The 11,666-nt window shown below is 37.1% G+C and overlaps 1 protein-coding gene across 2 annotated transcripts; it reads left to right on the top strand.

The window, feature by feature from the left end:
- Window positions 1-1,046: 1,046 nt before the first annotated feature.
- LOC122079742 (AT-hook motif nuclear-localized protein 1-like) lies at window positions 1,047-10,077 on the top strand. 2 transcript variants are annotated; one of them, XM_042646449.1, is made up of 7 exons: window positions 1,047-1,190; window positions 1,298-1,444; window positions 1,652-2,070; window positions 4,937-5,004; window positions 6,070-6,201; window positions 9,236-9,397; window positions 9,498-10,077. In XM_042646449.1, the coding sequence occupies exons 3-7, from the start codon at window positions 1,674-1,676 to the stop codon at window positions 9,774-9,776; spliced, it is 1,038 nt and encodes a 345-aa protein (XP_042502383.1). In that variant the 5' UTR covers window positions 1,047-1,190; window positions 1,298-1,444; window positions 1,652-1,673; the 3' UTR covers window positions 9,777-10,077. The 2 variants fall into 2 exon arrangements, with proteins under 2 accessions (XP_042502383.1, XP_042502382.1); XM_042646448.1 differs by having other exon boundaries at window positions 1,298-1,469.
- Window positions 10,078-11,666: the final 1,589 nt, after the last annotated feature.

The raw sequence follows: 11,666 nt of genomic DNA, 5'->3' as shown, positions 1-11,666 counted from the left end.
ATTAAATTCTCATGCTGTCAAATATGACAAAAATTAAAAAAATATAAGGTGATTGAATAATTTATAAGCAAGAACTCGATTGAGCTTTCATTTTTTTTTTTTCATAAGAAAAAAAAAAACTATGTCCAAGAGTGTGGGTTCTGCGAACAGACTCACCAGACACAAAGTCGGACATAATGACCACATCGCCCTCCCATGAAAGGTGAAAATGCTCACCTTATTGATGCTTCCAGGTTTGTTCCTATTGACCCTGTATTGATGGAGAAGCCATTCTCCCAGATAAAAAACTCTTCCCCCTCATTTTATTTTTTATTTTTTTTATTTCATCTTAGGAGAAAGAAACATTGAAGGGCTCATAAGTGAAATGTTGAGTATTTGATCCCATTAATACAAATCCACCAGGTATAATACTATAATAAGAATTAAGTTCGTAAAATTTAATGTGAATCTAACAAGTTAAATTAAGGATTTTTGCACCACCATTTTCTACTTAACAAAGTAAGCTTAATATTGTGTTAGTTTATTGATATTAGCAACACCCACAGGCCACAACAACTTTCCAGTCCAAAAGTGGGTCCATAATTTATGAGCAGGCTCACTAGAGCAGCACCATATGAGAGAGAGAGAGAGAGAGAGAGAGAGGTGAGACATGTAACGAACACTTGTCAAAGTATGGTCTCCACCTACAAAAACTAATGGTATTTCTGTAATTTTCCTAACTTAGGAGGGTATATGGAAATGAAATGCTTTTTTTTAATTGCCAAAAAAGACAAAGAGCAGGTCAGTGTAGGAAAAAGAGCGGGTCTTTAACGTTACCTTGCCAGCTTTAAAATGGAAATTATAAAAAAATAGAAACCCTTTTGCTAACTTTCAATTAAAAAAATTTTATATGGTATTTTTCGTTAATGCTAATTTTTAAATAATGAATTAATAAATTTTTTTCTTCGGACTTCAAGGATTTTCTTAATCAAAACGTATAGTATTTCGGATTATATATTAAAATATTGGTTTAGCTAAAATCTCGGATAATATTAAATGTTGGCTTTGCTTATAAATTGATTTTAATTTTCAGCTTTTTTTTGTTTTTCTCGGAAAGCCGTTTGGACAGCTTTGAAAACCAGTAGCGGTTTTTGAACAATGGAAAACCAGTCTTCGTGATCTTATACAGAGAGAACAAATTTGAAGTGAAAGTAAGAAAAAAAAAGTTTTTTTTTTCTGGGTTTTTTTTTCTGTTTGTGAGTTCTTACTTCTTAGTGTGATGCATGAGAAGAAAATGATACTTTTTTAATGTGATCAGGCGGCGCCATTAAAGTTATTTGTCTGCTCCTAATGGCGATAGTTCCAGTACAAGAGGACTCTCTGTTACTGGGAGTGAGTTTGACTGGAGAAATCGCAAGTTATGTTCTTTGAAAATCAAAGAGGATCTCCAGTTCCTGAACTCGAAGTAGCTTTTCATTTTTCCCCCCCCTGTAATCACTTTTCAGTTTTGCATTTTAGTTATTTTTTGTGGGTTTTCTTTATTTTTTCTTAATTGATTTTATTTGGTTAGTAGTGCTGGTCTTGAGGTGTGAAGAGAGTTCTTACAGTGTTGAGTGTGTGATTGAATTTATTTTTGTTATTTTTTTTGGGTTTTTGGGTGAGTGTTGTTTAGGGTTTTCTAGTGGAATCTATGTATGGAAGGAAGGGAAGGTATGAGTACCGGAGTAGCAGTTATGGGGGCAGATGCTCATCCCAACTTCCATGTGGCTGCAAGAACAGAGAACCCTAACTCAGTTGCTGCTGCAACAGTTGCAGCAGCACCACCAGCAGCGCCACCAGCGGCAGCAACTCCAGTTGGAACATCACAAGTAAGCGTGGCGTTGCCAGGAGCTACAGTGAAGAAAAAGAGAGGTAGACCCAGAAAATATGGACCTGATGGCGCAGTTTCTCTAGCATTATCGCCAATGCCGATTTCGTCTTCGGCGCCGGCACCACCAACTGGCGATTTTTCCGGTAACAACAAGCGGGGTAGAGGGCGGCCTAATTTCTTCAAGCAACAGCAGCAACAGAGAATGGAAGTGGAAAATATGGGTAAAGATTTCTGTTTCTGATACCCACATCTAAATTTTAGATGTTCCTCTGGATTTTGTATCTGTTGCTATACATCTAGAGTGGGTAATTTATCTTAATTTAGTTTGTATATGCTTTGTTGATTTCTTCTGTAGTCCCGTGGTTTGAATCTGGTTTATGTTGTTAACTAGTGGTTTAGTCTTCACTTGCAAGGTCTACATTTGAGGTTTAGATGTAACTGCCGTGATTGATGTGGGACCTTGCATGGTATGTCCTTCTTCAGATCTGAAAAGAAATGTGGTTCTGAAATGAGGTGGGGTTTCGTGGGGTTAACGAGGAATCTTCCTCTTCTGGCTAAGGTCCGCTACTTGCTTGCCTTTTTGTGAAACTTATTCTTAGGGTAAGGGCATGAGTATCACTAGAGGGTGATCTTTTAAAAAATGTCAAAAGATAGCGGTTTTGGCTTCGAGAGTTTCACTGAGTGTTTCGAACCGATTTTCTTGCAGAAAATAGTGACCCATCGGAGTGGTTCCAAATTTGTCCATGGTCTCTGGGTCTTTATTTATTGCATGCAGTACTTGGCAAGTTGTACAGTGAACTTTTCGATTGCAAGCGATGGAAGCTCCGTATTTCTAAGACCTGCATGTGGCTTTGATCATTGTTTCCCTGTTTCATTAATAAATCCAGAATAAAGGTGAACTTTTCGATTGCAAGTGATGGAAGCTCCGTATTTGAAAGACCTGCATGCGGTTTTGATCCTTGTTTCCCCGTTTTATCATTAAATTCTTTTTAAGCACTTGTTTGCTGGTTAACTTTTTCTTCTGAATCAGATAAGTTCAGGATAGACTTAATAGTTTGATTCGTTGAATATTATTTCTGAAAGAAATTTAGGTTGACTGTTTTATTTGTAATTGGATGAGATATTGGTGTCATCTGTAATTCTGAATCATGTGATGTATAAAAATTTAGGTTTTAAATTTGAGTTGGCATCGTAGGAGTCGGCCCAAATTATGCTTTCTCTGTTTTCTGGTATGTTTCATACGTGATAAAGTTTGAAGCTTGTAAATTGGAATCCCTAAATGAAACCGGTTTGTTAGGGTAACTTTTTTTTTCAATTTGCTATGCGGTATAATGGTTTTAGTATGTTTTCACATAGTAGAATGGTAGGCATATGCATGTATTTTGCACATATTAGTTTTAGTTGAATGTTCGTCTGGGAAGCCCATGAACTGGTTGAGGGTTTTAACAGTTGACATTGTTCCATCTTAATAAGTGTTCTTTCTTGTGCCGGTTAGATAGGTTTCCTTTTATGTGAGTCATTTAATAGTGTTTGTTCCTTGAACCGGCAGAAACGGACTTGCCAAGTAGTTTGCACAAAACCAGAACTCTTGATATGTCACTTATTTTGTGATTAGGTGGATTATGTGCTCATGATCTTGCAAGATTGTAGTGAATACATCCAAAATTGTGGGGGTGACCTTTATTTTGTTGAATGTCACATTATAAGTTAAAGTTGACATGGTTGGTCTATTTGCTAGCATGTAGATTTTGTATTCAATGTTTTAAAGCCATGTGAGGAAAGCTAGTCTTGATTCAAGTGTAGCACCAAGGAAAACCATGAGACTTAACTTCAAGTTTACACCCCAAAAATGTGAATTATGTTCCTTCTATTTTACTTATTAATTTTGAAACTTGTTTTAAATAATATTTTGTATTTATTTATTTAATATTAATATTTATTAAAGGGCCTTGTTCCTGAGGTTTACGCTCCTTGCCTTGAGGCTTATGTCTTTTGTTGATGATATTCCTTGTGTCCCCTCTTCATCATTGAAGACATGGTTGTATGTCAACTTATGTGCAAGTCTAGTAATTTCCTGAAGAAATTTTAATGTTCAGTGTGGTTAAAGTGTTGTCTGGCAACAATTAATCAATCATCTTGGCCAGCTAAGACATTTTCAATTGCATTATGTAAAATTTTCCTATAGCTGACCCCATTTACTTGGGAAAAGGCTGAGTTGTCGTTGTTGTTGTAAATGCTAGGCAGTATGCTTTCCCCGCTTGATTTAATCCATTATGTATAATTGTTTATCTCTTTAGTTGGGGATAAAATAGTAATTTCAGCTACACAATTCCATGGCAGTCATATGACACTTTCATTTAGGCTTGGAGAGGCATGAATGCAGCACCATTTTAATTTTTGAATCCTCTAGATACATATCTTCATTGTCTAATTATAGCATTCGGTTGCTTATATGAATTAGGTAGGAATTATTTATTTTTGGTTGGGCATTGCCTAGTCATTTTGTGCACCGTGGCCTCGGGTGGGGGAAGGGGGGGGGGACACTGAAGTGTTGCCTAGCCACCTTGAATTCATTGCCTGCTTTATCGCATCAATATATTTTCTTTGTTAAGATATGTACCACGATAGAGGGAGTGTCCTTATCGTGGTTTCCTTTATTGCTTTATGCCTTGTTGTTCCAAGCTGGAACTTTTGATATGTATACTCCAGCTTGAGAGGGGGGGGGGGAGTGTAAAGATATGTACCACGATAGAGGGAATGTCTCTATCATGGTTTCCTTTATTGTTTTATGACTTTGATTGGTCGTAGAAGTTAGTTGTCAGTTTCCTAGTCTAAGTAAGTTTCCTGTTTAGACTAGGTTTAGTTTCGTATTCAGATTACAATTGTATTTACAAGTTTATAATAAAGGAAACCACGATAGAGACACTCCCTTTGTCGTGGCACATATCTTAACATTCTTCATTTTACATGATAGAATTGGCTCAAAGGCTGAAATTTTCTTATCGAGGCCGTATGTCAGAAAAAATTCTTATGAGGCAGGAAAATTTCAGTTTGTATTTCATAATGTCTTTAAAAATGTTCATGCAGGTGAGTGGGTGTCATGTTCTGTTGGGGCAAATTTCACTCCCCATGTGATCACTGTTGCTACTGGTGAGGTATGCGTTCAGATTTAAATTGTGCTATTTATTAACATCTGATAGTATGATTCCAGATGAAGTTCTGAAATTTATTCATTCATTTGTTGTTCTCATTTCCTTATTTAGCTATTTCATTTAACAAATACTCTGAATATCTCTCAATGGAAATAGCTACTATAGTGACATTAAGAATAAAATGTGTATATAGGAACTGCAGGCTAGTTGTCAGGTGTCATTGCTTTTTATTCTCAGAGAACGCCAGGCTAATTGAATAATTTTTCTTTGTGCACATCTTCATCTTCTTGATCCCCTCACATTTCATTTTTTAGTTCTTTTGGAGATATGCTGCGATTATTTATTAATATTTTATTGCTAATCAAACTGTCAGCTGTCGGTTTTCTTGCATTAGTTGTTAGTGGTAGAAGGAACTAATGGTCCATATGTTCATTGTAACATAGAAAATACCTTGTTGGATTGGAAAAGCAGGATAAGACAGATCTACTGTATAGAGATTCCATATCCAAGAGTAGGTATCTGCGTATTTGACTTTAAGTTTTTGGCATTCAATCATTGTGGTATATCAGGATTGCCCTTGAAAAAAAAACCAAGACTACGTAAGTGGTTAGCTTTGTGGGCTTTTTTTTTTTGGGTTGGGGGGGGGTGGTTGTGTTGGTGGTAAAGATCACCTTCGTAATTTAAGTACATAGGGTCTATTCTTTAGAGCAGTCCCGTCCACATGTGGTTGTAGCAATGGTTCTATGAAATGACAACCAACAGGTTCTTCAATTCATGACTGGCTCCTGAGTAGTTCCTTTTTCCTGATCAGTAGTATTCCTATTGGGATTATATGAGCAATATTGTCACATCATCCCAATATGGTTCAATTCGCTACATTTAAGAAACAAAAATATTTCCATCACATATTGAAGAAATTTCCTGTTTCCTATGGAAAAACAAAACAAACTAATTGCGAACACGTTCTATTTCACCTGTAGATATTTGAAGAATCTTTTTAGACATCCTTCAAATGGTTTACTTGTTGCGTGTTTGTTTCATTATTGATTGGCCATTTTGTTGTTTCAGGATGTTACAATGAAGATTATATCATTTTCTCAGCAAGGGCCTCGAGCCATTTGTATTCTTTCGGCAAACGGTGCAATTTCAAATGTTACTCTTCGTCAGCCTGATTCTTCTGGGGGTACTTTGACATATGAGGTGCGATATTATCCCCATGTTTCTTGAAATGGTATATACTTTGTTTGATTGTTGTCATTATTCAAAGGACCAAGGTCCAAGCATAAGGGGTTGGTTGTTCATCTATTCCTAGCAGACTCAACTAAGCCCTATACCAACTTTATGGATTTTTTTCTCTTATCTGCTCTATTCAAAACCATACTTGTTACTAGTCCCATTGCTATGCATGTCTTTCTTCACCACTTCTCTTAGTCATTTTAGGCCTACTCTTGGCTATTTTAGCTCCTTTGATCTAAATCAAATCATCCCTCCGTAGTGGAGCACTCAAAGGTCTCCGTTGCACATGTCCATGCCTGCTCAAATGGTTTTCTCGCCACTTGTCATGTATCGAAGCTACTCCTAAATTAGTTCTAATTTGTTCATTCCTAGCGGACTATGAGGCAGTTTTCTTTGGTTGGTCAGATGTTACAAGGTGGCCCAATTTATTGTGCTTGGTAATAGCACTAAAAGAAACATGAGCACATTTTCCCTTTTCCTTTTTTGGTACAGATAGGTAGGCATTCTTCAATAACTCATTGATTGAAAATACCTTTTAATGTGAAATGTACTAAGAGATGAAATGAAGGATTATACCTCTCTTCCCCTTTTCTGCTGGTGGCTTGTCGAAGCTTGTTCTGAAATAAAACTTACAGTTTAGAGATAAAAGTATGCGCCCTGATAGGCCATTTGGGATAGTAAGATTACTCCCAAATGTCGTGAACTGGTGATTCCAAGGACATTGTCCATTCATGCCCCAATCTGGGAGAGGTTTTTTGTTTCTATTGCTTCTCCCATTTGATTGGCACACCTTTTCAAAATCAACACATGGAACATTGCTTTTGCTCTGCCTTTTCCATAACATAATTGCATCACTGTTTGAGCATTTGAAGTTTGTCCAGAAATGGAAATCATGGATAACTACAATATATTCTCAGTTTGTGAAGGCGGCATGCCTTGGTTTCAAAATCATTTTAAAGTAAGAAATTTCTATGTATGCTTGAAATGAATCTTCACTTGGATGCTATATGACTAATGAGGTACTGCAGATGTCTAATTCCTTTTGAGGCTATACTCTAGCCGAAATAAGTTAATGTGCCGGAGTGATCCTTGGTTCATTCAGGCGAGGGAAACACTTAAAAATCATGTTTATTATCAAGCATGACATTCATTAGGAAGACACTGAAGATGTCTTTGAAATAAACATATCTCAAATACTTGTGGAAATCCTAAAAATGCTGATTTGAATCAGCACAGTCGATGTCATAATAATACTCTTTGGATTTTGACTCGTGCAACAGTAGAACCTTTCAGATTGACATATTAAAGCAACATGTGTTCTTATCATCTGCTATATGGGTAATATATTTGGCAATTCTAGTTTATGACATTTGGGCTTGGGCAACCTTTTGATTTGTACTATTGTGTGCACTTATGTTTTCCACATCCTATGGTTTATGTTTACAACCTAGTGAGCATGGATTTTCACATCTAGTTTTTTTTTTTTTTTTTTTTTTTTTCGTTGGGTGAATAAAAAATTCGTTACCAAAGAAGAAGAAAAATCCATACAAAGCCCCTAAAGAGGGGGGGGGGGGTGAGGGAGAGAGGAAAAGACAGAGGATCATCCCTCAGGAAAGGGAGTGAGTCCTAAGCACAGAGGAGGGGAGATCCCAGAACATTGCTTGTGCATTATAAGACTCCCTTATTTTATTGTCACCCATTCCATTTCCATAACAAATCTTGTTGAACTATTTTGTGGAAGTGCTTGGAACTACAACCCCCATCCCCAACTGTGATTGGAACTTTCTCTAATCAATTTGAAAGCACAATAGATGTATTAAGGTTTGGTTATCACTTACAATATGCTAAAAACATTTCCATTTTTTCTATACTTGCACATATTCCAGACGATTACCTCTTGTGGTGTGGACATGCCTAAGTTCACCTCAGCCCCATTTGTCATTTTGTACATGGTACCATTGTACAGGACGGAGTCCTTCAACACTGTAAAGATAAAATTCTTATGTTGGATTTTCTCATAACAGATTATTGATTATTAAAAAGAAAAAAAAAAGGGTTAGTTTGAAAATTAGGAACAAGTTGGAAGGAGGAGACGCGCAAAGAGGGTTTAGTACTTTCTTGGGATACAGGTGCCTTATGTATGGTTGCTCTGGTTCCTCGGAACATATTCATTGCCTTGTCTTATAGAGTTTGTTTTTGCAAATCAATCATGTTGGGGTATACTATGAAGATGAGTGATACTGAAAGCTTTGGAAAACTTTACCTGTGCAAATTAAGGAATAAGTGGTCTATGATGGACTCCAATCATATCTCTGTGAATAGGCAGCCCTGGATTCTTGTGGAGTAGTAGTTCCTTGGTTATCGTGTGGCTCCCCATAATGGAGCAATGTAAACATTCTAATAGATTCAGCCTGGAAGTAAGAATATGTCAAATTGTCTTTCTGACTTCTCATGGAGCTGGTTGGATATCATATAGTTGGTTTCCATGATGTTCCAGTTGGTTGATATCGTGTAGGTTTAAATTTTAGCCAATAAAATTTAGAACTATCATGTCTGGTGGAAGTCTTATCTTGAATTTGACAGTTGCTTTTTGTGGGGGAAGGTTTCTCTCCATTGGATTGAAAAAAATGTTGGCGGCAACTTCTTTTCATGGGTGACTGCAGTTGAGTCTGTCTTGTGCTTTGGTAAATGGTAACTGCAGTTTAGGTGTTCTGTTGATGTTGTTTTCCAAGGCAAAGTTTGAAAACCTGATTGCCTTGGTTCGTTACTTTGTCGAGTCTCAAGTCTGGTTTTGGCTACTTATTTATGAAAACTCGAACTTCAAGTTTTGAATTTCTCATTTCGGATCCAGTTTTGGAATATTGATACACTTAGATGTGACCTGGCATCATATCTTGTTGCAAATTGCGAATTATTTTCCTTGTCTTATTATGTTTTGACACTTACTTTGCTGGCATTTCTCTGAGAAGCTGTCTATTTCTTGTTGGTGTTCTTTTAGGGTCGTTTTGAGATACTCTCCTTATCTGGATCATTCATGCCTTCTGAGAGTGGAGGAACTAGGAGCAGGTCTGGTGGGATGAGCGTCTCATTGGCGAGTCCGGATGGTCGTGTTTTAGGGGGAGGAGTTGCTGGTCTACTAGTAGCTGCCAGCCCAATACAGGTAGTTTAATTTAAGCAAAATGCAATTGCTTTTGGCCACCTTATCTATCGTTTTTTGACTATTAGTGATTCTATTTCCCTGATATTTATGATTTTATTAGGTTGTGGTGGGCAGCTTTCTGCCAAGCACCCAACAGGAACTAAAGCCTAAGAAGCAAAAGACAGATCATGCATCTGCCGGTACACCAAACTCTACCATTCCTATTTCTAGTGCAGAGATGGAGGAGAGCTATGGCGGACAGGGGCAGCGTAATGCAACTCCGAAGTCTGATGTTGCTACTGGTTCTTCATTCCGAGGAGACAACTGGGCACCTATGCACTCCATGCAGGACTCGAGGAATTCAAACACTGACATAAACATATCTTTACCTTCAGGATAATCAAAGATTCCCATTCTATTTAGTCACAGTGAGGTTCTTACTGACCAGATTTCAAACTTTGATCTTGGTTGTGATACATAAACTTCAGCAACTATTGGAACCTCCTGTTTTTGACTTGCTTGTAAACTCATTGAGTATTTATCAGATAGGAATTCTGATCAGTAGAGTGGTTAGGTAGGCCTTAATCTGTAGCTGTTGTGATCATGTATCTTTTTGTTTGGTTCTTCCCTTGTTAGAATATTTAATGGATAGCTGTTGTTTGCCATTATTCTTCTAGCTTAGTATGTGTTTCAGATGGGCATTTCTTTGTCTCTGTGGATATTATTTGATTAGGAATGACATTAAAAATGCTATGTTTAAACTTTAGAGTACCGTGATTCTTCGCTAACGAGGTGGCTGGACATGTTGGGTTTCTAAGGATTCCTGTAGAAATATAAGAGCTCTGATGGTTTTTATCAAGAGGATGTCCTCCTTGGATGTCACACACACCCTTTGAACAGGGACCATCGGAAGGTCTTGTTCTGGGCAAATTGGAATTTTGATCCAAATCTAGAATGCCAGGTTTTTCATCACCAACAGTGGCGTAAGAAAATAACATTTTACCAACTGTTTCACTCTTTTCTTTTATTGCAGTTTAATCTGGCCTCTGAAGTTGGGTCTCATAAGAGACCCATTGTCCTTGTGTGATTAAGATGGATTCATTCCATGTCTAAGATGTTTTTAGACCTTCTCTAGTTGTTATGCCATTGTTTTTACTGAAACATCATCGGTTGATCCTTTTTCTCGGGCCCAAAGATGGATAAAGAAGTGTTTTCTTTTCTCTGGGCTTCCAAAACAATGCACTAGTTAGTCACTTCTGAACTCAACCAATCCAGGGGCTTTGTTCCAAGAAGATTCTAACCATGCAAATTTAATGCTCCATTAGGACAGGGAAATAGAAAAAATGGTGCCCATTTTCTTTAGTTCAGTTCTTTTGCACGTACGTTCACTTGCATGTAGACCAACACCTGTCCATTTTATTATCATATGTACCCCTCTTGATCACTTTGTAAATGGCAATAAGTGGGACAAGTGTTTGCCTCCAACACAGATGTGCGGAGGATCCATTCCCCATTTTTCGGAGCTCTCTTGTTTGTCCTTCTCTGTCCTTCACCACTTATGGTTTACTTCAGAAAAAAACACTTATTTTTATCTCAAAATCTATAGATTCCTTGTACGTACTAGCAATGATTTTTGATGTTCGACCCTGAAACCAGAAAAGCCCCTTGCAATGAGAAGGAAAATTTCTCTATTTGGTGAACTGATAAAATTTATTAAAATTTTGAGAAGGTAGCTAGTAACATTGTTCACGATGATCAGATGTAGTCTCCAACTCCTAGATCAATTAGCTAGAATATGGGTTATGGTAATTACAGGCCGATCCATTTTCCAAATACAAAAAATGTTCAGAAGCACAACAAAAGATTGCAAATCAAAGAGAACAACAAATGCTTATCAGAAAAAAAAAAAAAAGGAAAAAAAAAAAAAAAAAAAAAAAGAAAAAAGAAAGAAAAAAAAAAGAAAAAGAAAAAAAAAGAAAAAAGAAAAAAAAAAGAGAGAACAACAAATAGCTCTTGTGCATCGATCTAGCATACCAACCCTTGAGTTAGTTCAGCAGAAGGAAACCCTTTCCCATCACCATTTGAGTCAACTGGTTGTGGGTTTGAGTTGGCGCATTCTCATAATCGTTTGTTGATCTTGTAGAAGCGCTGTTTACCGTATGGTGGCTTCGACCTGGGCGTTATGATCAATACCATAGAGCATTTTTTTTATTACCGAAAAAAAAAAAAAAGTGTCTAGCATTCTATTCTTGTGAATCCAGAGATGTCACTCTTTCAACAGCTTGTTAGA

The sequence above is a fragment of the Macadamia integrifolia genome, chromosome 5 (genome assembly GCF_013358625.1).
Source record: "Macadamia integrifolia cultivar HAES 741 chromosome 5, SCU_Mint_v3, whole genome shotgun sequence".
NCBI classification, from domain to species: domain Eukaryota; kingdom Viridiplantae; phylum Streptophyta; class Magnoliopsida; order Proteales; family Proteaceae; genus Macadamia; species Macadamia integrifolia.
This window is presented reverse-complemented; position numbering and strand designations above follow the sequence as displayed.

What these genes read in the sequence shown, in the direction of transcription:
- LOC122079742 (XM_042646449.1), top strand. Translation starts at nt 1,674, where the DNA reads ATGGAAGGAAGGGAAGGTATGAGTACCGGAGTAGCAGTTATGGGGGCA. An exon ending in TCACTGTTGCTACTGGTGAG is followed by an intron (nt 5,005 to 6,069) that starts GTATGCGTTCAG and finishes TTGTTGTTTCAG; the next exon opens with GATGTTACAATGAAGATTAT. An exon ending in GGGGTACTTTGACATATGAG is followed by an intron (nt 6,202 to 9,235) that starts GTGCGATATTAT and finishes GTGTTCTTTTAG; the next exon opens with GGTCGTTTTGAGATACTCTC.